This window comes from Mercenaria mercenaria, chromosome 5 (genome assembly GCF_021730395.1).
Source record: "Mercenaria mercenaria strain notata chromosome 5, MADL_Memer_1, whole genome shotgun sequence".
Taxonomy (NCBI): domain Eukaryota; kingdom Metazoa; phylum Mollusca; class Bivalvia; order Venerida; family Veneridae; genus Mercenaria; species Mercenaria mercenaria.
The window spans coordinates 65,867,568-65,893,838 of NC_069365.1; the positions used below are offsets into that span (position 1 = coordinate 65,867,568).

General features: G+C 35.1%; 2 protein-coding genes across 2 annotated transcripts; one reads left to right on the forward strand and one right to left on the reverse strand.

Moving 5' to 3' along the window:
- Positions 1 to 741: 741 nt before the first annotated feature.
- On the reverse strand, positions 742 to 14,339 carry LOC123557461 (actin-related protein 2/3 complex subunit 5-like). Its single transcript, XM_053543779.1, has 4 exons — positions 14,122 to 14,339; positions 9,296 to 9,367; positions 7,341 to 7,517; positions 742 to 2,177 (listed from the first exon to the last, which is right to left on the reverse strand). The coding sequence occupies exons 1-4, from the start codon at positions 14,257 to 14,259 to the stop codon at positions 2,115 to 2,117; spliced, it is 450 nt and encodes a 149-aa protein (XP_053399754.1). The 5' UTR covers positions 14,260 to 14,339; the 3' UTR covers positions 742 to 2,114.
- Positions 14,340 to 14,473: 134 nt separating this feature from the next.
- On the forward strand, positions 14,474 to 24,115 carry LOC123557462 (60S ribosomal protein L35-like). The gene is made up of 4 exons (XM_045348926.2): positions 14,474 to 14,545; positions 18,659 to 18,739; positions 20,061 to 20,122; positions 23,843 to 24,115. The coding sequence occupies exons 1-4, from the start codon at positions 14,543 to 14,545 to the stop codon at positions 24,072 to 24,074; spliced, it is 378 nt and encodes a 125-aa protein (XP_045204861.2). The 5' UTR covers positions 14,474 to 14,542; the 3' UTR covers positions 24,075 to 24,115.
- The last annotated feature ends 2,156 nt before the right edge of the window (positions 24,116 to 26,271 follow it).

Here is a 26,271-nt window from a genome sequence, read left to right on the forward strand (position 1 = left end):
TTTCGGACATAGAAAATATCAGATCAAATACCAGATTTCTTGGTTAAGTTTTACGTTTAGGTCAATTTTTCTCCTTAACGGTCAAAGCTATTGCTTTAAAACTTGGAGCAGTTATTTGCCATTAAAAGCCGACTCTACACAGCAAGTACCGTAACTCTACAATCATTGCTTTTTGCAAGAATTATGGCTCCTTTTGGACTATGAAAATCACATTTCTTAGTTAAGTTTTGTGTTTAGCTTTAAAACTTGCAACACTTGTTCACCAACAAAAGTCGAGTCTGTACAGGAAGAAACATAACTCCATCCTGCTTTTTGCAAGAATTATGGCCCTTTTTGAACTTAGAAAATATCATGCAAACACACAGGTAGGACAATATTTCTATTAATCAGATGCGTCTGCACAGGCAAGGCAGTGCTCTTGTTGTATTTTGTAGTCTCTCTTTTACTGGTTTGTTATTGCTAGGTAATGTAGTTTATGTAGACTAAGTATTAATTCCTGCCTTTTTTCGTATTACAAATCTTCATCATGTCTGAAAACACAAACACTCATGTTCTTGGAATTCCGAACGCCACAAATAAGGTTGCTAATCATGTGATTGCTAAATAAAGCCTTCCTAAACATTACCCAACCTACAATAGTAGCTTGTGATGTAACATAATTCTGTTTTAGTCTGACCTCATTACTTGCCAATAAATCACACATCTACTAATGCATGCATCATAAATATGTAATAACAACAGTCACATCGTCATATATTTATTATTGCATATTATCATTATAACTGGTCATTATTTTACATACAACAGGAATGATAAAATATATATCAAAATGACATGGTTATGAAACATGTATGGACAATACCACTCAAGTGAACCTTTGATACATAAAATAAGTTACAAATTTATGTCTTGAGACAAATAAGCTTATAAGAAAAGAACTTCTTTAACAATGCAGAACACTGACACATTTCAGAGTTCTAACTAATTGTATAAATGACATTAATCTTTAAAACAGGGTTATTTCTTCCTAAAATTTCTGTGTATGCTTGCAGTGTATGCTTGTCTTGTCATCAAAAATTTCTGTACAAACACTCCGCAAAATTACTTATTGTTTAACTCTTTTAGACCAATTACTTATTTACTCCAGTTTAAACATATGTTCATGTTGTCAACTATACTGAAATAATGAAAATTATATAATATGTATGTTTCATAATGAACCACATTTCATTCTATCAGAATGGAGAAAAGCACTAAACTGCATTGGGTGGAATGGTAATAAGTCTACGAATACCAACATTCTGGTTTACTTTTCTTTTTCACGACGGCACACAGTTCACAATAAATAGTCTGTCAATGAATTCTAACATTCTGGTTTAATATTCTTTTTGACTGTGGCACACAGTTCATCTAGTAAGTTAGGTTACATAATACATAAGCTTTGACAAATGACATATAACCCTAAAAAGCTTCAGGCAAAATCTTTCTGACAGAGAGAGAATATCATATTACAGAGATTGCACTGAATTCATTCAAGTTGCATTTTAGAGAAGAAATATATGTATTTCCAAAACAAAACTGCATTCCACTGTTATACACTTAGTCTAGCAGTAATATAAGTGTTGTCTGTCTGGTCAGAAAGCACTTGTAAATGTGGACAATTGTCAGCTGACATTGTCAATTTGTCATAAATTATATACATGCAAATTGTAATACCGGTATATATTTACCAGCTGCTTGATTCCTATCTGTCACAAATGTATTTTCTTTCTGTAAAAGTATCAAAATAACCAGATAAAACAGGTATGACATTCTTCACTGAATAATAGATATTCCTAATATCTATACGTTTAACTTTAAATTCTCAATAGGTAAAAGTGCTGCTTAAAAAGTAACATTTCTCATCTACTGAAGCCTATTTAGATCTTATTTATCATAAAATGATGAAAAATGCTACAAGTAATCCACTGGCCTAAAGCATAGTTCTCATTTATTACAAATTTTTGTATATCAAGAGTTCAAGCTTACATGTATGTGTATAAAAACACTTGGAAGAAAGATAAATATCAAGCAGTGAAAATTGACCAAATACACAAGATAAGTCCTAAAAATATTTAGACTCGTTTTCTGTCTGTTAAGACTCTGACGATACAGCCAGCACCTCCAGCAGCGTAAACCTGAAATACAAACACCATCACCAATATGAGTTTCAAAATGAGCACAACAAGCAAAATAACATAATTAACATAAAACTTTAAGATGTATCCATTACAAGGTTTTAAATTTTCCTTGTCTATTTAAAATCAATGGTATACTGGGGATGGACTCAGTGTAGGCATTTGTGCATACAACAAAGCAGATAGAAGAAGTTAAATGTTAAAATTTCTCTACATAAGAAATTTCTATATTTAAAAAAAAACAAAAACAAGAAAAAAACACTAAAGTGAACCTTTGTCAACTGTATTGAAATAATGTAAATATATACATGTACGTATATATCATAATGAACGAACTGCAGTTGCAGGAATGGTAATAAGTTTATATAACAGTTCCGCTATTTATGTATTACCCTGATGAAGCCTTTCGGCGAAACGTCAGTACAATAAAATTGTAATAGTTTTTCGTGTTTGGTGGTATTTTTCTACTATATATTTTTCAAAGCAATACGAAATAAACTATTCATTACTGTGCTGAGGCACCTGGTAATGTGCAGTACAAAACAAGAGCTGTCGGAGGACAGCAACGCTCGACTATTCAACAGCCTTGTCAATTGAATGAATACAAAAGTCGAAAAAGGGGCATAATTTTGTAAAATGCAAAGTAGAGGTATTGAACCTCTGTACTGCATGTCATATCATGACAGTGAACAAGTGTGTGAAGTTTCAATCCTTTCCAATTTGTGGATACTGAGATACCAGCTTACATACAAAAACTTAACCAACAAGAGCTGTCCGTAAGACAGCCAAGCTCGACTATTCGAAATATTGTCCCAGAAGCAGGAAAATATTACCTAAAAAGGTTAAATATCAAAAGAGTTTTCAGTTCAAAAGGGGGAATAATTTGACCAAAATGCATATCAGTTATGGGACTTGCTGCTATCAACTAGTTTTATAACCCCGAAGGCACATGTGAAGTTTCAATTCAATATCTGTATCAGTTTTGGAGATAGAAACTTGCATGTAAAACTTTAACCAGAATTTTCAAAGTCCAAAAGGGGGCATAATTTGCCCAAAATACATGCCAGTGTTATGGGACTTGATCCAGTGAGGTTAGTAATTGATCTAGAAAAAGAAATCAAAGGCCTGAATGGCCTGAGTCGGCTAATGATTGATGTACTGACAGTATAGTCTACCAGTTTCAGTTTGTTTTTAGTTTTTTTCTTAAAATTTCATAACACAGCTCGATATTTACCCAAAATATTATATCTGGATACGATTACACTTTTCTCCAGTTTGAACAATATATTTTACAAATTGTGATGATACGAAGACATTAAGCAGCAATTGGCAGTATCTGACATTGAAGTTTACGGTTAAATTACCTCTTAATTAAATCTTTTCATAAAAAAGTTGTTTCGTTTCGCCAAACATAGACGATCTACTTTCGATTTCAAAAACTACAAGAAAATACAATTTAATGTTTCGCCGATTTGTTTATTAATTAAAATCATTTTTAATATCAATAGTAACTAAACAAACCAGTAAGAGCTTCTTCTTCCGATAATTTATCCGTTTACTGACTGCAAAATTCAACCCACGCAAAGTTTATAGAAATCATACGATGCGTGTTTACGTTCAATGTGGGAGAATTAAGGCTGATCGGCTATGTTACCTAACGCATCCAGACAATTCAGATTTTGTTTTTAAAAAAGCATTGTGTGCGTTTCTGTAATTTTATATATGTTTTTATACGCTTAGAAATTATTAGACATGCGTATTTGCATTATTTCTATACGTAATTTACGCTAATACGCATCTTATCTGGAGCCCTGCTGGAACTATTTTTTGTCTTTCGCTGGATGTTACCCAAGCTTTGTAAGCCTGCGCAATTCTTAAAATGCACATTTATGCTTAATGAGTTACATTCGAGAATTGCACAATTACAAGTCATAAATATGACAGATTACATCGTATATTGGTCATAGCAAAGGGAATTGACACAACTTAACTTCATTCATGCAGTGAACTAATTGAAATTTGAGAAATCTAATGGAACTACATCCCTTCACATGTTATTCGGTCCATTTAGAGAATCGTTGGATAGCAAGGACTCGTCAAAAGGCTTTCAGCCTTTAGCCGACTCAAAAATAAGTTTCAAATCTATATGCCTTTTAGTAATAGCTGTATGTACTTGCACGCAAAACTTTAACCAGAATTTGCTAAGTCCAAAAGGGGACATAACTTGGCCAAAATGAAGGTCAGAGTTATGGGACTTGCTGCTATCAACTAATTTTATAACCCCGAAGACACGTGAAGTTTCAAATCAATATCTGCATTAGTTTTGGAGATAATAACTTGCATGTAAAACTTTAACCAAAATTTTCTAAGTCTAAAAGGGGGCATAATTTGCTCAAAAAACATGTCAGAGTTATGGGACTTGACCCAGTGAGGTTGGTAATTGATCTAAAAAAAGAAAAAATAAGTTTCAAATCTATATGCCTTTTAGAAATAGCTGTATGTACTTGCACGCAAAACTTTAACCAGAATTTTCTAAGTCCAAAAGGGGGCATAATTTGGCCAAAATGAAGGTCAGAGTTATGGGACTTGCTGCTATCAACTAGATTTATAACCCCGAAGACACATGTGAAGTTTCAAATCAATATCTGCATTAGTTTTGGAGATAGTAACTTGCATGTAAAACTTTAACCAAAATTTTCTAAGTCTAAAAGGGGGCATAATTTGCTCAAAAATACATGTCAGAGTTATGGGTCATGACCCAGTGAGGTTGGTAATTGATCTAAAAAAAGAAAAAATAAGTTTCAAATCTATATGCCTTTTAGAAATAGCTGTATGTACTTGCACGCAAAACTTTAACCAGAATTTTCTAAGTCCAAAAGGGGGCATAATTTGGCCAAAATGAAAGTCAGAGTTATGGGACTTGCTGCTATCAACTAGTTTTATAACCCCGAAGACACATTTGAAGTTTCAAATCAATATCTGCATTAGTTTTGGAGATAGTAACTTGCATGTAAAACTTTAACCAAAATTTTCTAAGTCCAAAAGGGGGCATAATTTGCTCAAAATACATGTCAGAGTTATAGGACTTGACCCAGAGAGGTTGGTAATTGACCTAGAAAAAGAAAAAATAAGTTTCAAAGCTATATCCCTTTAATTGATGGCTGTATGTACTTGCATGCAAAAACTTAACCACGGTGTGACGCCGACGCCGACGCCAGGGTGAGTAGAATAGCTAGACTATTCTTCGAATAGTCGAGCTAAAAACTGCTAAGTCAAAGGGGCATAATTTTGTAAAAATGCAAAGAAGAGTTATGGGACCTTCACAGTGCATGTTAGATCATGACAGTGAACAAGTGTGTGAAGTTTCAATCCATTCCAATTAGTGGATACTGAGATATCAGATTACATACAAAAATTTAACCAAAAACTGCTAAGTCGAAAAAGGGGCATAATTTTGAAAAAAAGAGTAGAGTTATGGGACTTGCTTAGTGTATGTCAGATCATGACAGTGAACAAGTGTGTGAAGTTTCAATCCATTCCAATTAGTGGATACTGAGATATCAGATTACATACAAAAATTTAACCAAAAACTGCTAAGTCGAAAAAGGGGCATAATTTTGAAAAAAAAGAGTAGAGTTATGGGACTTGCTTAGTGTATGTCTGATCATGACAGTGAACAAGTATGTGAAGTTTCATTCCATTCCCATACATACAAAACCTTAACCAAAAATTTCTAAGTCGAAAAAGGGGCATAATTTTGTAAAAAAAAGCAAAATAGAGTTATGGAACCTGTGCATTGTAGGTCAGTTAATCACAGTGAATAAGTGTGTGAAGTTTCAATCCATTCCCACAAGTGGTTACTGAGTTACCAGCTTACATACAAAACCTTTACCAAAAATTTCTAAGTTGAAAAAGGGGCATAATTTTGTAAAAAAGCAAAAAAGAGTTATGGAACCTGTGCAATGTAAGTCAGTTTGTCACAGTGAATAAGTGTGTGAAGTTTCAATCCTTCCCCCACAAGTGGTTACTGAGATACCAGCTTACATACAAAACCTTAACCAAAATCGGGACACGGATGCGGACGCCGACGCATGGGCGAGTCCAATAGCTCTACTATTCTATGAATAGTCGAGCTAAAAACACAGCATGAAATATATTCAACTGAAATGCAATAAATTCAAACTGTTTAAGAATATATATTTCACTAAAACATCTACTAACAACAGTTACTTTGTTTAACTTGGAGTTAACCCCATTTTTCGAAAATATATCAATTGTATTTTTGTTTGGTTAACACCAACAAAATTTAGATCGTATGGTGACCGTTCTAGCTTTTGATGGTGAAGGAAGACCTAAGGTGCCCCTCAACACATTATTTAACCTTTAGCCTGCTGTCGGCAAGTGATTCTGCCTTTGCGACCACTGCAGACCAAGACCAGCCTGCGCATCCGTGCAGTCTGATCATGGTCTGAACTGTTCGCTATTCAGTCAATAAATTTTCAGTGAACACCCCTTCAAATAATAAATGGTATTGCCCAGATTGAATGATGGACCAGTCCATTTTAGAAATTTAGCAGGGTAAAGGTTAAGCTTGAATGAGCACCTGGGTAGGACAACAGATTTTAAACCATCAGGATGGCTTCCTCACATTAAAAATTCTACACCCCATGTGAGGTTTTAAACCCATTCAGTGAGAGGCAAATGACTCAAAGTCAGCAACCTTAACCACTTGGCCATTAGAGTCCCCATATTTTCAGTCATGTATCATAACACTAGTGAGTTAACCCCAACACAAATCAACTGATAGTTATTGGTTATTTATATATCTGTATCAAGAAACATGCAATAAGTTCTGCTGCGGAAATATTGCACGACTTTAAGAGTGCGATATTATTCTGTGAAAAAATGAGTGCATATTTCCAAAGCAAATTTAATAATCTTTATTAATACAAAAACAACGCTACACTTTTAATTATTGCATCAATGATATAAATTTGCTCCTTAGTTTGAGTAAAATTGAAAACATCGCCATATAAGAACTTTCAAACGTGACAACATGCATGAAACTGATGTCACAAATGACGTCATGCACTCGATATGAAATTTGTATGTAAATATGGAAAAATATTGTTTCAGGTTCCATTGTAACTTAACGGAGTTTACCTTTTCATGCCATGTTAGAAGTGAGGCACTGCTTCCTTCTGATGGAAATTCAAAGCCTCTGTAGATATATTTCATAAGAACATCTAGAAGTTTAGTGTCTAATGATTTCACCGCACCTTCTATTTCAGATGTTTTAAATGAGGTAAGCACCCTTATTGCCAGTGCCACAGCTTTGTCCTGTAATCACACACATAAAGTAATGTTAAGTTAATGTCAAACCTTAAAAACTTTACAAATTTATTTGTTTACGAAAAAGAAAAATATTTAGAGTTAAAGCTCTTTGCTGTGTTAGCTATTAAGCAGTAATACAAAATAGAAGGAATTTAAGGTATCCGGGCCATAGATAAGCAAGTTCTATATAACTGTGCTATTAAAATGTATCAAATATTGATGCCTGGTAAGCTCATATAATTTTGGTACCATCTGAAAGAGTATTGTCTACTGAAAAAGAAAATATATATAAGTTACATGACAAAAATATGTTACAGAATTTTTTGTTTTTTACTTTATAGTTTTCCATGATACTTCAACAAAAATCAATTTATTACAGTGTAAGATTTATCATTTTGCAGTCAAAAAACATGACTGTAGTGATTTGTGTATATTATTTATGGTCATCTTATTTACTAATTCTTGTTCAGCAGACGCAACTCTTTCAAATAATACCAAAAAAAACATGGGGTCACCAGGCATCAAAATGTTATCTATTTGTGGATCGGATACATTAATTTTACTATTACAGTCATTTACAATTTTTCATGCAGGCTTTATTTAGCAATTGAATTTTAACAGCCTTATTAATTCTGATTTATATTCACATTATTATCTGTAAATTTTATTGAAAAATAAATTCATCGTGAGTATTACCTAATCTACAATATATCATACTTGAATGAAATATCTACTAAAATAATACTGATTTTTAACACATGAATTTATATTCTAACATGGCTCAATTTGATTGTCAGTTAAACAAAGAAAATGGTCAAGTTCTGTATGTGAGTACATAGTAGCATACTCGTATGAGCAACAACTGATTACTCAAAACTACAATCGATTGTCAACGACTTCAGACATTTTCAATCAATTTTCGATTATAACCAATCATTGGGGCATCACTAAAAAATATGTATCATAATGGTACTTGAGAAATAATTTCTGTAAAACTGCACAGGACTAAAAGCAAGTTATTATGCAACATTAGGTAAAACAAGAGCTGTCACTAATGGTGACAAATGCCCCCGCAGCACCTTGACCTTTGAACTGGTGACCCCAAGGTCAGTAGGGGTGGTGTACTCAATAAGTACTATCAGCATGTGAAGTTTGAAGGTCCTGGGTGAAGTGGTTCGCTACATAAGTGCCTTCATGCAAAAAGTTAACGTTGGCCCCTGTGACCTTGACCTTTGACCTGGTGACCCAAAAGTCAGTAGGGTTGGTGAACTCATAAAGTACTATCAGCAAGTAAAGTTTGAAGGTCCTGGGTGAAGTGGTTCGCGAGTAAAGTGCCTTCATGCAAAAAGTTAATGTTGGCCCCTGTGACCTTGACCTTTGACCTGGTGACCCCAAAGTCAGTAGGAGTCAGTGGTGTACTCAATAAGTACTATTAGCATGTGAAGTTTGAAGGTCCTGGGTGCAGTGGTTCGCAAGTAAAGTGCCTTCATGCAAAAAGTTAACGTTGGCCCCTGTGACCTTGACCTTTGACCTGGTGACCCCAAAGTCAGTAGGGGTGGTGTACTCAATAAGTACTATCAGCATGTGAAGTTTGAAGGTCCTGGGTGCAGTGGTTCGCGAGTAAAGTGCCTTCAAGCAAACAGTTAACATTGTGACGAACGAACTAACTAACTAAGGAACGAACGAACGGACGGACAGTTGAAAACTAATATGCCTCCCTTTGGGGGCATAAAAACTAAAGTCATAAAACATTTCAATGAAAATAAAACTAAAACAAATGTTACCTTTACTGCTTGGCTTTTAGCCCCCAGAGGTGGATTCCTCAATATAACTTCTAGTGCATCTACGTTCTTCCCTGTTCTAATAGTTAAGGACTAAATAATAAGTTACAGGCCATAATCTGATCCAAGGGACCTGGCTAAAACAGCACTAGTAAACAAATATTAATAAACACTGTATATGCTGATTTCATATTTAAACAAGAGCACCGCCTTGCGGGTGCTGACGCTCATCTGATTTTTTTTGTATAATAGAAATATTGTCCTACCCATGATTTTCTAAGTCTAAAAAGGGCCATCACTCTTGCAAAAAGCAGGATAGAGTTATGTTTCTTGATGTACAGTGTCCACTTATGATGGTGAAAAACTGTTGCAAGTTTTAAAGCAATAGCTTTGATAGTTTATGAGAAAAGTTGACTTAAACATAATATTCAACCAAGAAAATGATTTTTCTAAGTCCAAAAGGGGCAATAATTATTGCAAAAAGCAGGATGGAGTTATGTTGCTTGCTGTACAGGGTCAGCTTATGATGGTGAACAAGAGTTGCAAGTTTTAAAGCAATAGCTTTGATAGTTTAAGAGAAAAAGTTGACCTTAACATAAAACTTAACCAAGAAATCTGATATTTTCTAAGTCCAAAAGGGGCCATAAATCTTGCAAAAAGCAGGATGGAGTTATGTTTCTTGCTGTACAGGGTCAGCTTATGATGGTGAGCAAGTGTTGCAAGTTTTAAAGGAATAGCTTTGATAGTTTAGGATAAAAGCTGACCTAAACATAAAACTTAACCAAGAAAACTGATTTTCTAAGTCCAAAAGGGGCAATAATTCTTGCAAAAAGCAAGATGGAGTTATGTTTCTTGATGTACAGGGACTGCTTATGATGGTGAACAAGTATTCCAAGTTTCAAAGCAATAGCTTTGATAGTTTAGGAGAAAAGTTGACCTAAACATAAAACTTAACCAAGAAATCTGATATTTTCTAAGTACAAAAGGGGCCATAAATCTTGCAAAAAGCAAGATGGAGTTATGTTTCTTGCTATACAGGGTCAGCTTATGATGGTGAACAAGTATTCCAAGTTTCAAAGCAATAGCTTTGATAGTTTAGGAGAAAAGCTGACCTAAACATAAAACTTAACCAGGCAACGCCGACGCAGACGCCGACGCCGACGCCGACAACCGCTCAAGTGATGACAATAACTCATCATTTTTTTTCAAAAAATCAGATGAGCTAAAAATCATAGTTTCAAAAACAAAGACTTCATTCTTTTATTAAATCCAAAGAGCTATAAAAATAAATAGATCGGCAACTTGAAAGGCATATAGAGCAAATCTCGCCAACATCCCGTGATAACTGAATGAGATCTCATTTACCGGAAGTGACTCTTTCTCACACGCCATTTTGTATGCGAAAGCAATTATTCATCGGTAAATTAATTATCACCATATGACCACGCTTCTTTTGATGGCAAGAAACGTGTACTTTGTGTCTTAAGACTATTTCACATTAAACTAATGTTGTTTTAGAAGCTAACATGTATTTCAAATGTAGTTTTAAAGGTACAAATTGTAACTCCATGCTCGCCGTTGTTTGTTTTTACTAAGATAACGCCGATTCACGCTCTGACACGAGATCACGCGAGATTACAGCCAGTTGCCATTCTGTGTATTTTATACTTCTTTTATTAAATCACACTGGCCTTAGCTTTTACAGAAGCTCTGGTTCCAGCTGCAGGTTAATCTTCACCCTGCTAATTTCTAAAATGGACTGGTCCATCATTCAATTTGGGCAATACCATTAGTTATTTGAAGGGGTGTTCATTGAAATTAACTGACTGAATAGCAAACAGTGCAGACCATGATCAGCCTGCATGGATTTGCAGGCTGATATGGTCTGCACTGGTCGCAAAGGCAGAATCACTTGCTGCCAGCAGGCTAACGGTTAATCAGCTGATGCCAATATCTGTATGTTGTATATTGTACACTGTATGTTGGTTTGCCATTTTTTGTAATTTATTAATAATTACTCTTATAAATACTGTTATTATATTTGGTCGTGTCACACACAGCTCGTATCTGAAATGATAAAATTGTTAATTTTCCGATACATTTGTGTTAATACATTTTCCGTTATTTATATCAAACTATCAGAGTTTGTGTAATTACTTAATCAGTTATGTTTAACTTGTTTTGTAAAATAAAAATAACAGAAATCGTTATAGTTTTTCGCTTTTCATGATCTAACATATCACATCTATTTCCTCGACACTTTGACCACTGACTGTTACTAATTGCAAGTACCTGGCATGCGGGTTCATCAAAAATGGAATTTTCCAAAATATCTATGGCATTTTACATCTTGGAATTAGAAATTCCTGAGAATGTCATTTTGTCATTTATACACTAACCAGTAACCTTGGATTGCTTTACTAAATCAAAACTATTTTCGAGTTAATATGCATTATGTGTAGTTTCAAATATTGTTTATTCATTTTTTACAGTTTGCAAAAGAGCTATAAAAATAAATAGATTGGCAACTTGAAAGGCATATAGAGCAAATCTCGCCAACCTCCCGTGACAAAAAAACGAGATCTCGTTTACCGGAAGTGGCGCTTTCTCCACGCGCCATTTTGTATGCGAAAGCAATTATTCATCAGTAAAATAATTATCACCGTATGACCATGCTTCTTTCGATGGCAAAAAAAACCCGTGTACTTCGTGTCTTAAGACCATTTCACATTAAACTAATTTTGTTTTAGAAGCTAACATGTATTTTAAATGTAGTTTTAAAGGTACAAATTGTAACTCCATGCTCGCCAATGTTTGTTTTTAGTAAGATAACGCCGAATCACGCTCTGACACGAGCTCACGCGAGATTACAGCCAGCTGCCATTCTGTGTATTTTATACTTCTATGAGTTTGCTTACCATTACTGAAACTTTATTAAAAGGATGGAAATCTGAAGACAATTTAAATTTTAATAAAAAATATCGAATACGAATAGCTACCAACAGAATTTAAATTGTTAAAAACATTTTTTATCAATCAATATTATCTTACATTTTTACTTTAAGGCAAATCAACACAATATATCAGTTTTTTATGAGTTCAAACTAAATTTGCTCCATGTTTTATAGAGGATATTACAGCAGTGTCTTTTCATATTGAATTTATTAAACGAATTGAATAAAATAATAAAATGCGAGGCTCTGCCAAGCATTTTATCAATTTTATTCAACGAGTTTAAAAAATTAAATGTGGAAAGTCACAAATGTAATATTCTTTTGATCACGTTTGCCTTTCCTGTCGAAGCATCAAAAATTCTACTTTCTTTTACTATATAAACAAGTCAATTTGACCAACGTCTCCTATACTGGTATCGGAACAGTACCCGAACAGTACCAGTATCCGAATTCTCGCAATTTCTCCTTTCATGTAACCCTTCATAAAGAGAGTACTATATGTTTTGGAAGGCTGCATCGAGCGAAATTTCGTTCATCAATGACAAGTGTTTACAGAGAAATTCTACTTTCTTTATCAAGCAATCAACTTTCTGTTTTGTTTACATCTGAGGGATTCCACATGACACGCATGCGCTGAAGACCAACCCATGTTTGTCCTATTCCAGGGAGGTAAATCCTGAGCTTAAGATTTGCACTCCATTGTAGAATTACTCTCCCTTTATAATTAGATAAAATATTAAGGAAATTATATTGCTAATGCATCACATGGGTATTTAGATACAAGGTAGAGCGCTCGCCTAAGGTGTGAGAGGTCGTGGGTTCGAATCCCAGCCTCCGCTCAAACTTTTATCTTTTTTTTATTACTTTTTTAAAATCTATATAACACAGCTTAAGGACTTAAAATCAATATAAAACTCCCATATACCGGGGGTACAATGTATACAGTAATCAAATAAACTACTGTTTACAAACTTGACAAATACACGATGTGAAAGGTGCTTGTCTGAAGTGCTGCATAATATGATTGTACAGGTGCTGTACGGTACCGTACGTAACGGAACGGAAGATAGCCACACCCTGTACGATTTATGGGGAAAAGTAGTAAAGGTTAATTACATAATTTAAAATCAAAATTATAAAAGATTTTCAGTCAAAACAATTTTAAAGCTGCTTAAAAAACCATTTATCGGAAACTGGTACTGTAGATAAAACAATTAACGTTAATTAGACTGCCCTTTCGGAGCCCGTTTTTGGACGCATGCGCAGAAAAGGCCGGTATTGTTTACATCCTTGCAAAGAGTAAAGACTAGGGTTTAACAATTTGTAGATTACTTTTGTAAACAATTTGTATTTAAAAATAAATATAATGAAAACCCTCATTTTTTATCGGAAACTGGTCTGAAACCAGTACTTTAAACGACGTCGACGCTTTATTACACTAGTGTATAATCATTTTTATATAATGGCTTTATTACTCCCCACGGCGTCAATTCACTCAAAACCCATTCTATCAATGGTTATTAAGTGTAGAGTTTATAAAACCTATTTAAATAGCATACATCCCACTACATGTAATAACACAATATGTTTCATATATGTGGTATACTTCATCCTGAAATGGTACACTTAATATGCAATGGTACACTTGTGTACTGGTAAGCTTTGTCCTGCATCGCTATCGGCCCCGCCATCACACAAAAAGGCACTTCCTAGTTTTCAGTGCTTTGGGAAAACAAAGTCAAAGAGAACTAAAAAGCACCTTAATTTTTTACATAAAATAGACAGCAAAAAATATGAAGTTTTATCTTAAGAAAAATCAGCCAGGGCTAATCAAGCCGGTGGGTATTTTTCTTTTACTTCCAGTACAAAAGGATATTGTGTTAGAAAAGTGTTGACTTCAGATTCGTTTGGACCTTGTTCTTCACCTTCAACCATTTCATCTTTGAAATTTTCTGGGTCATAATCGTCAACATTAACTTTTCTGAATTTATTTGATGAAGTGTTCTTCGACATGTTGCCGCAGCGTGCTTTTCAATAATTGAAGTTGTCTCACACCCCGGAAGTAAGTTTTGCTTCCTCAAATTGAAGACTTATATAAAAGCCTTCTTTTCGGAACAGAGTTTAAGTTATAAATGGAATACGATATCAGTCTTCTACACACTTTTAAATTATTCTAAAAATATTATTAAACTGTTTTAAGGAAATACTTTATTATTCAGTCGTCAATAAATTTTCGAATATTTTATTATGCTGACTTTCTTACAGTCTTTCTACTTCCGGTATTTTTTCCACAATCATGGTAAATAAAATACTAAGATGAAATCGTCTTGAATCTGTTTGTTTATTGTGTTCCAAGTCAATTCCCGTATCAATTAGGATAGACCGATTTCTTTTCAAATATATTTAGATTTCATTTAAAGGACTGACATTCGACATTGGGTCGAAATAAACGGTTTTTTAGCTACTGTCACCAAAGTTTTATGCAAGTTCTGTCAACAAATCATAGAATATGTACAAAAGATAAGGTCTGTATTGCGTTTCATTTTGCTTGCAGTTGTTATTTCACTAGGTTCCTTAGCTTCTATGAAATCCACTCCAGTGGCCAATTATGTGTTTACTAAATGTCTGTACTGAAATGGACACTGTAGGCTACATGTCTAGGACTTTTTTTGCATGAATTCAATTTCTCTTACTTCTCTTTTTGAAGATTTAAAAAATTGTTAGGTCATCTCTGTCCACTCCAGAGATCACATCAGGTATCGGTTTTCCCTGAGCACAAACTTGTATGTTTTGGCTGAATGACCCCCCAGTGTTTCTTTTTCACCAAAATATTTGGCGAAATGCAGCCCCATTCCCCCCTCGAAATAGTATGTTTCTTTCCCCTTCTCGATGCGTAAAATTCCCCTCCGAAAAAAATAAAAAAATCACCAATCAATTAAATCGTAATTCACTAGTTTATTTTGTTAATTTTGATATAGAAAACAGTTCACTGTGGTATCTCGCGTTTTGTTTACGTCGGCAGGGGTCACGCTGTCGATCGCCACTTGAGCCATTTGCGACAAAAAATTAAATGTGGCTCCTAAATTTTCTAATTGGCGAAAATGGCCAGAAGCTATGTCTGTCTGCAAAACTACGAATATTGCCAGTTTTACGAACCAAAAAGGTGTGAAAAATCGATAATCTGTGTAGACACAACATCCGTTATTGAAAGGGAGGGTGCCAATTTGCAAATTTTTTTATTTCATCAGGCAGTTAATTGGCGATAATTAGATTATTGAATAACAAACTGGATAATTATAATCATCATTTTGTGCACTTGATACAATTTTGTGAGCAGTCGGTCGTTAGACTAACCCTCGGCAATCATAGAAAATTTGTTTGGGCAAAAACAAATAAAAATGCTTTAGACAAGCAGAAATTGTAAGTATTGAATAGCTTTGGTCATAGAAAAGCAATAAAACATAGGTATTTTATCAAATATTTAATTCTAACTTACATTTTCCGAATTTGTCACCCGTTTTCGTGACCGTGATTTTCGGATATTTCTGTCAGTTCTGATGAGATTTTTTAGTGCAATCTTAATAAAAAGCCAATAAAAAGTCTACATTTAAGAAAAATATGACAACTGTTGCAAAAGGAGCTCTTATTTTGAAGTATTTTTCGAGAATAAAACATGCAAAGCCATCGAACCCCACCCACTTATAGGCAATGTGCAAAATAAGACACTGTTTTTTTTTCAAACATTTTTTTCTTCTTTTTTTGATATCTTTATTTTAAATGTGATTTCCAGAATTTTTGTTATTAAATGGCAGATGTTTATAAAAATGATAATTTTAGAAATTAACACAAATTGATTTTCTAAATAGCTTTTTAAAGGGTTACTAAGAAATATGTAATAACTTTATTAATTTCTTGAGTAGTATGAGTACTTTGGTACATATAATGTAGTCCCACAAGAACGTCAATGCTATGCGCTTCGCCGTTGTTGGCCTCATAATTTTATCTTCGGAAAAAGCAGTGGCTCAGAGAAAAAAATTCCCAGTGTGACCCCTGTGTCGGCACTGGTATTATACGAGTAACTTCCCTTGATAAATCACTATCATTGAAGCGCTTTATTATTTCGTACCACTGTTTAAATGTTAGTCTGTAAATGACTCTCATTCTATTTGTTTGGCAGGGTAGTGTTCTGGTCAGTCAGGGTTTGATTTTATGCTTTGGGAAGGGACTAGTCGAACTAATCCGACGCTAACACTTTTTTTACTGTGACAGGTCAAATTAACGGTGCAAATGTCAGAAAGTAAAAAGCAGCCACTAGGCGACAGTAAGCTTGTCTAGGAAGGGACCTAATGTCTGTTGTAAATTTTGGTAGGTTAGTTTTTCTGGGGATTGAATGCTCAACATTTTCTGCTGAAAAATGGATGTCTTATCCTCCACATTTGAAAAACTTATTTGGTTATATAACAGTTGTCTTGCCATCTGGTATTACTATGCTACATTGTGTTATATGTCGTGTCACATGCTCTTATGGGCCCTTGATAATAAACTTGAAACTTGTTTATTTCAACGCCAACAAAAATTCCCCTTTTCTTAGTTTTACGTCGTTTTTTCCCCCTCCAAAGGGCACCAACCCCCTTCCGGTAAAAGTGAGAAAAAAAACACTTGACCCGTAAAAAATAAGCGTTATGTGTCATAGCGGACGCATTACGAAATGTGTTCGAATGTTGGGTACGAAACTCGAATTTCAAGCACATACAATTTGTTCTCCATTTGTCCAAGAAAAGCCTTTCTCACTTCGTTTTATATTTGTTAACTTCGTTTTTGTTTTCTGATGCTGACTTTCCAGATCGTTGCCAGGGCCAGTCATCACAGTGTGTGTCAAAAACGACACTCGTTTTCGTAGAGTCGCGAAAACTTGTAACAGAATTTTTACGGACTGAGTTCCTACTGGTAAATGCTAATCTATACGGATCACGCTATAAATCGTAAGTGTCTACGGTAACATGATTGCGAAAAAGTAAACTCGTCTGTAAAAAATGGACTGACTAACTGCCATTGCGCTTGAACGGCCAGAAATTTCACTTACCCGTTCAGACTTTTTGATCCGACTTTTCCAAAATGGGATTTACTTAGCCTGGTCTTTGTTGTGGTCGAAGACTGTTACTATCAACTTTTGTAGTATCAAGCACAATCAGAACCTTTTGAGGCAAATAAAACGAGTCAGGGATGATTTTCTTGACAACAAGACTGAGAATCTTCAAAGCAGGTTGCTCCATGATGAACTTAATTTACTTTAATGCTCAACCCAAAGAGGTACCCTGAGCACCAAACAGATTTACATACCCATGTAACAGATCAATTAAATACTATCTGTGAACACTATTTAGATTTGATCGATACTAGCTCAATTTTTGCAGTTCAAGCATCTAGTGATGTCACGGAAGGAAAACTTAATTGTTACTTTCTAAGTGGTGACCCCCAATTTTTAAGCCCTTAGGGGGACCCTGTTACCCAATAAAAATAAAGTCGAGGGAAAACCCTGAGGTAAGCAGGTCGGAGACTTCCCCTGGATTGAGACATTCTCTCGATCTAAACCTATCTTCTTCATATTGCAAAATTTCTAATTTTTTTACCAGACATCATGAAATCTTAGATGTATCAGCAGGTCAGACACGTACAGTTTGAAAACTGTTGTGAAGAAAAAGATAAGATAAACAGTAAGTGGGTGGATTTGTCTACTGTTGGGAGGAAAGGCTGATATATTATTATTATTATACCAGATTTATATAGCGCCCTTTTCATGATCAAATACACGTTCAAAGGCGCTTTACATAGTTCAAATGCAGCCACAAAGGGTGCATAATTCATCCTCTACTAGTACAGACACAGAGCGATCTGACCAGAGGGACAGAGTGAGACAAAGCCCCCACGACACAGAGATCAGAAATCAGATACAGGCTTGTCCGGCTATCTTAGCCTAGCTCGTTGCGAATAGACAGCCTGGTTCTTTTAACGTGCCCAGTGTATAGCACTGATACACGCAAGGATTGCCTGGGTTCCTGACCAGTACACCTCGTATATGATGGTACGGTGTTGGTCAGTGAAGGATTTGGAACAAATCTGGTAATTTTATGTTCTTGTGACAAACCCGCTGTCATCAAGTTGAGGGTCAGAGGTCAGAGTCGTTGTGATCTTGAGACAGAAATGTTTCTTATTAATGAATAACTGGAGATCACTTAAGATAAAGCCGCAGATGATGACTCTTGTCTCAGATGAAATAATGAAGATTTTGTAACATTGGATCGATAGGACTGATGTGGCTTTCATGTTTTTTGGCCCACTTTAAAAAGGGGGCATACATGTTTTCTTTGTGAATTGGTTTAACAAAGACCTACATTTATAATTATATTTTCAGGCGACAGTCAAGGTGAAAGCCAAGGAACTCCGTGGCAAAAGAAAGGAAGATCTCCAGAAGCAACTCCTTGAATTAAAAACGGTAAGAGTTATTGTACTAAGGCAGGAGAAAAATACTGTCATTAATGTACCGTAGATACCCGTGTATAATGCGCACCCGTGTATAATGCGCACCCCCGATCTTAGTCCAAAATCCTGGGAAAAAAAAAAAAAAAAAAAAAAAAATTTTGGTCAATTTTGAGGTGGATGGAAAACGAAAGTAGAGTTTACATCGACACCGGTAATAAATTTTATCTCCACGGCGGAGAGCAGCATCGGTCTCACGGTACTATCGATTTTTGTTTTCTCGAAAATAAAACCAGTAAATTATTGTTATATTTGTTGTTTTACCTTTTTTAATTCACTATTTTGAATAAATAAATAGCAGCTAATTCAATATTTCGGAATGGTATCTTTCAAAATGACATGAGCTTCTCAATTTAAACTGATAACAAAAGGTGTGATAGTGTTTTTGTCACGATCATAAAGCCAGTAATTACCGGCAATCAACGTGTCACCTCGTGTCAATTATGTTGTTCACAGTTTGATCTCGGTTAAAGATAATTCTCGATCTTTAATTAGTAACATAATTTTTGTGATTTATAAACATTTCTTTCGTCAAAATACTTTTAAATTTATATGAAATTAATTTTGTTTGAAAGAAAAATAAACAATTCGATCTTTTACGGAACGTAACGGCAATCTTAGATTTTAGCGGAGACAGTAAGCGCGGGGAGTAGTTTCCCTTTACCAAAATGGCGAACATCGGTAACAAACTTGTTTTGAAGTTGGAAAATTGTCTATACCTGTGTATTATGCGCACCCACGATTCGGGGGTGGTCCCGGGGGTCAAAAAACTGCGCATTATACATGGGTATCTACGGTATATCTCTGCATAATATACAGTAAAACTACTAACAACTGGTAATTATACAACTTTTAAGTTTTTGTTTAAGATATAACCGAATGATAAACCAAAATTAATGTGGTATATTGTTTTCTTGTTTCTGAATAAGTTGTAGACATCTTTGCATGCACTGTTAGCAGTTTTCAGGACTGTTGACTGTCAAGTTTGCAGAACAAGAATCCTGGACTGATACTACAATAAAAATTATGAAATTTAGACTACGTCAGACAATATTCAATTGTAGGTAATGTCATGCAAAAATTTCTTAAAATATTTTGCAAAACGAGAGAAAAGGTATGGTCAAAATATCTGAGTCAGCTTGTGAGTAGGGATAAATTGACTACCCGTTTCTCAGACAGCATTGAAACTGCAGTTGAAACGAAAATTTAATATTTTGTTAGTATTCAGTTTGACTTAACTTTAGCATGTTAATTCTTTCTGCTCTATCCTATTTCAGGAATTACAGAGTCTCCGTGTTGCCAAGGTTACTGGTGGAGCTGCCTCAAAACTAGCAAAGATGTATGTAAAACTTGGCTTGCCTATTCAATTTCTTTGAAAGAAGTAGAAATTTGGAAGACTTTTACCCAAATCAAAAGACTTTAGATTATCCTTGTTGTTTTTATGCCCCCAACGGCGGGCATATTTAAATCGCACTGTCCGTCCGTGTAAATTCTTGTTTAGGCTGTAACTCTGCTATCCATAAAGGGATTTTGAAATAACTTGGCATAAATGTTCAACCTAATGAGACGTGCGCAAGACTCAGACCCCTAGCTCCAAGGTCAAGGTCAAAGTTAGAGAAAGGTTAACGGGGTGTTTCGTGTTCGGTCCATAATTCTGCCATCCATGAAGGGATTTTGAAATAACTTGGCATAAATGTTTACCATAATAAGATGATATGTCGTGCCCAAGACCCAGACCCCTAGCTCCAAGATCAAGGTCACACTTGGAAGTCAAAGGTTAACAGGTGTCCGGTTCATAACTCTGCCATTCATCAAGGGATTTTGAAATTACTTGGCACAAATGTTCCCCATAATGATACAACTTGTCATGCGCAAGAGCCAGACCCCTAGCTCTAAGGTCAAGGTCACACTTAGAGGTTAAAGGTTAACATGGTCTGTTTCTTGTCTGGTCCATAACTCTGCCATCGATGAAGGGATTTAAAAATTACTTGGCATAAATGTTCCCTATAATGAGATGATATGTCATGCGCAAGACCCAGACCCCTAGCTCCAAGATCAAGGTCACACTTAGAAGTTAAAGGTTAACATGGTCTTTTTCTTGTCTGGTCCATATCTCTGCCATTTATCAAGGGATTTGAAAATAATTTGACACAAATGTATAACCAATTTGACACAAATGTTAACCATATTGAGAAGGAGTATCATGCTTAAGACCTGGGTCTCTCAGGTCAAGGTCAAGGTCACAAAATAATTCATACATAAACTATTCTGGCATATTTTAATTGTAGCATTCTTGGGCACGCTTCGGGGGCATTTGTCACCAATAGTGACAGCTCTAGTTTAGAGTGCTTTGAATAGTGATATTGCTTTAAAAGATTTGTGAGAAAATCGTAAGAGGTGAAAAATTCAGATGATTTTGATTGATTGTTGGTCTGTTTTGTCAAGCCACAAGTGATGATACTTACAGCCGATGAAAAGATGAAGATCTGTAAATACTTTGGATCGATAGGACTGATGTGGCTTTATGTATATTTTATATACTTTTTTTGATAGAACTATGATTTTTGTGGTTTTTTTTCAAACTTTTCGTGCTGTCTCGTCCTAAATGTGATCTCAGACAGTCTTGGCTGGACTTTGACGGAACTGTTACTACCATTGTAGTTAAAAGTTTAAAGTCTTTTGAAAACATTTAAGAAATCAGAGAAGCATACATTTAGTGTGACTGATGGTCGGGGGTGTGTTTTGGAGCTTTTAGGTCTTTGTTATACTTTATAATATCAGGGTTTTTAGTATTTAATGTGTTCAGACTCGATGTGTTGTTAAGATTCAGAGTTTAGTTAAGGCATGTTGGTATGGTTTCCTGTTTGATATCTTAAGTTGTGAACTCCTGATCATACTGACGAGCCTTCTACTACTATAGCTAAGGGGGGCAATTTGCAAGGTTAAGTCACTCACAAATGTTGATTCTTGTCTCAGAGATAAAAATTAAGGTTAAGATTTTATTACCTTTGATCAACAGAATTTATGTGGTTTTCTTATTTATACCATTTTAGAAGAGGGGGTATACTAATTTGCATGTTGTTGGTTGTAGATGGAAAATTTGATGATTCCTGTTGTTTACTGTTAGTGGATGACTCCTATTAATGGTTGCCAGGGTCAGTGAATTGTCTGGTTAATATGAAAACTGGGTCAGTAAAAAATTAAATTTAAGGGAAGTCGAGGAAAAGTCTTGAAATTTTTGAAAATAGTTGCAATTAAAAGCATATTTTCACTGACTAAAATCATATTACGAAATAAGGCTAAAGCCTGAAAAACTATTTCCTTCATATTGCAAAATTTTCAGTTTTTTGACCAGACATCATGAAATCTTACCAGAATGTATAAGCAGGTCAGACACATATAACAGTTTGAAAACTGTTGTTAAGAAAAAGATCTGATAAACAGGTTAACAAAGTGGTATGGCATTGGTCAGTGAAAATTTTTGGAACAAGTCTATTTTATGTTCTTGTGCTAACCCTGCTATCAATGATCAAGTTGAGGGTCAGAGGTCAAAGTCATTGTGACCTTGAGACAGAAATGTTTCTGATTAATAAATAAATAACTGGAGATCACTTGGGCCAACAAGATAAAGCCGCAGATGATGACTCTTGTCTCAGATGAAATAATGAAGATTTTATTACATTGGATCGATAGGACTGATGTGGCTTTCATGTTTTTTGGCCCACTTTAAAAAGGGGGTATACATGTTTTGCTCCTGATCTGCCTGTCTTGATATTGACAGGGCAGTTCTATTGCCAGTGTTGGTGCCAGTGACACTTTTGGGGTCAATAAAATGTTTGAGACTATGGTCATCAAACTTAAAGCATGTATTCCTATTGTCTGACATTAGATGACTCATATTGTTTTAGAGGTCAAAGGTTAAGTACTGAGCTGGAGACGTACAAAATGGTTTAGGATATATGGCTTGAGAATGCTTGGTGCTATTGCCATCAAATCACATAGCATAGATTACCCCTTTATTCTTTGGGGGACATTATATCAGAGGTGAAGGTCACATAAAATTTGACTGTGAGTAAACACACCTGGTTACCTTGGACTATCTTAACAGGTATACTTTTACATAGGGCATCCTTTAAAGTTGTCTGCTCTCTAACTTGAGCAGTTCTTACCCAATTGTCTGGATTGTCCCAGTGGCTGGAGAGTTGCGGCCCTTGAATTACTTAAAATTGCTAAAATTGACAGGGTCTGCTTTCTTACTTGAGTAGTTCTTATCCAAAGTTCACTTTAAAACTTGGTGACAATGTTTATCGGCAGTGTCTTGCCCAGGTTTGATCCATATTTTCCCAGTGGTGCTGAAGTTATTTCCCTTGAATTACTCAAAATTGTGAAAATTGACTGACTGCTCTCAAACATGTTGTTCTTACTGAAAAAAACTTTGTCACAATATTTATGGTCAAAATATCTTGGCCAAAATAGATAACAAACTGTTCTGGAATTATGGCCCTTGAATCACTCATAATTGTGAAAATTGAGTGTCCGCTCACTTACTTGAGCAGCTTGTATCGAATGTTCACCAAACTTGGGCAAATTTTTAAACCAGCTGGATACTCACAGTCACTCTTGAGTTATGGTCCTTGAATTATTTGAAATTGTGAAAATTGACAATGTCCAATTCATAACTTAAGCAGTTCTTATCCAACGTTTACCAAACTTAGAATGTTTATTGGCATATTATCTTTGCCATATTCAATCACCAGACAAATAGTCTTTGTTGCTCTTGAGTAATGTCCTTTGAATTAGAACTTAGTTGACATTGAGAAAATTGACAATGTGCCTGCTCAATTATTAGACATTGTAAAAGTCAAAAGTAATCTGCTGTAACAGGCATATATTGGGACAGTTTGATGTAAGTTGCTCCAAAAAAATTTTTCCACGTGTATTTAGAACTGATATGTAGGCTTGCTTATGAAATAGATGTAACTTCAGTTTTCAAAAGTAATTTTGTTCATGTGCAAATCATAAAGCTAGACCATAAAAAGTGCATGTTTTATTTTTTCAGCCATGTTGTGCGAAAATCTATTGCTAGAGTTTTGACAGTCATTCACCAGACACAGAAGGAAAACTTGAGGAAATTCTATCGTAACAAGCGTTACATGCCCAAGGACTTGCGTCCTAAAAAGACACGTGCTTTGAGACGCCAGCTTACCCCTCGTGAAAGGTCTCTTAAAACAAAGAAGCAACAAAGAAAGGAACGTCTCTATCCCATGAGAAAATTTGCTGTTAAAGCTTAAATGTGTCTAATAAATTAAGAAAAAAAAGAATTGTGTTTAAGTTTGACCTGAAGAATAAGGAGAGCTATCCTACTCACTACGGCGCCGGCATCACACCTCAAGTTTTTCGTACTAGTCCACATTTTGACAAAACCTTTAGACATATAGCTTTGAAACTTACAACACTTAAAAGTCTTGTTTACCATCACCATTTCCAGTTTTAGGCAAAAGTACATAACTCCATCAAGGAATTATTTTGTCAGAATTATGGCCCCTTTTAACTTACAAATCTTGGTGAAGTTTTTGGTACCAGCTCATATTTTGTGTTAACTGTTCAGGGCTCGACACTAACGCTGGTCCGCTGGTCCGAGACCAGTGCTTTTCAGGGAGGACCACTAACTTCTCGAACCTGTGTGGTCCGATGGACCACCGAAAATTACAAGCAAGTCATTTTTAAAATAAATTAATAAACATTGAATTGTTCACGGTACTGCAGTTTAAAAATAGAATTTGGTTTTCCCCGTGTATATTTTCTTGAAATTTGGAATGCCCGGATGTAACGCTGGTACTAAAACCCGGGAACGGAACACGATAACTTATCTATCTGCTTGAAGTATAATTTACGAACTATTGAGGTATCAGTACAGTATCCAGCGTTCGGTAGAGCCGAGGTTCCAGATTTTGACCCGCGAAAATCGAGAAAAACTCGTATCTGACTCCCACAGAAAATGCCCCATGCGTCGGCGTGACCCGCGGAAATTTTCTTTGATTCGTCTTGAGTTGAAAGTTCTGCCCCTGTACCAATCAAAATCCCAGTGAATTTAAATATTGTTTGCCGCCATAAGCGGAAGTATGGCAGTAGGCGGAGCGTCGTATATTAATTAGCTACTGACATATGTCAATTACGCCACGCGCCGACTGACACGTTGTCATCTCGCGGTTTGTATTTAGTGCCCGTCATTATCAAAAGTGTTTATTGATCAAAAAGTTAAAAGTTAATTGATAAACAATGCAAAAAGCAGCCTATTATCGTGTTTGTACAACTTGTTAATTAGCAGTATACAGCTTCTGCTGTATTGTTGTCTTGCCGATTATTACTGAACAACAAATTGGATAACGAATTTCATTTATTTTATGTGCTTGACACGTTTATATAAGCCGATCGGCCGTTACGATCTATAGCATTTTATTTAATTTATTATCATTACCGAGGCTTTGTTTGGGCAAAAACAAATAAAAATGCTTTTAATAAGCAGAAATTATAAGTATTCAATAGGTATAAAGAAAAAAAAGAAATCTATAACACGTATTTTATCAAGAATGTAATGTTTCTTTTGTTTTTCATATTTGTCACCCGTTTTCACGGCCGTGATTTTCGGACATTTTTAACGAGATTTTCTAGTGCAATCTTAATGAAAAGTCAATAAAAAGTCTGTATTTAAGAAAAAATGACAACTGTTGCAAAAAAAGCTCTTATTTTGAAGCATTTTTCGAGAAGAGGCACCAAACCCCACCCACTTAAAATATGAATTGCTGAAAAAATCATCTTTATTGACATCTTTATTTTAAATTTGATTTTCAAAATTATTTTTAATAATTAAATGGCAGATGTTTATCAAAATAATAATATAAAAATCACATGTTTTGCAGTGTTTGTAAAAAGTACTCTATGAAAGAAGAGGGGGTCTCATATGTTACTGGTTGCGTTAACTTAAAAAAAAAACATCCACACCTAGGTAGGACCACCTGAAATTCTGTCGGACCATCAGTTTGCAAAAGCTGCTGGTCCTTCGGACCACCACTGGAAAAAAGTTAAGTGTCTAGCCCTGCTGTTTGACATATGGCTTTGAAACTTCTATATCTTGTTTCTTATAACAGTCTCTATCTGTAGGCAAGAGTATGTAACTCTCTCAAGTATTTTGGCTGAATTATGATCCTTTTTGGACTTGAAAATTGGTTAGTTTTTGTACAAGTCCACTTTTTGACAAACCTTGTATTTTTACAGGTTCCATAACTCTGTTTTGAATTTTTCAAAAAAATAAAAAATATGTACCTTTTTCATCTTATGTATTTAGTTACCAGTGACAAGGTTGTTGAATAGTTTAGGGTTGCTGTCCTACACCTCTTGTTAAGCAATAGAAAATTAGTTTTTAGATTCTCGTTCCCACCCGCCCCTATCTGAAACTCCCCGTCCCGAAATTTTTTGTTGGTCAAAATT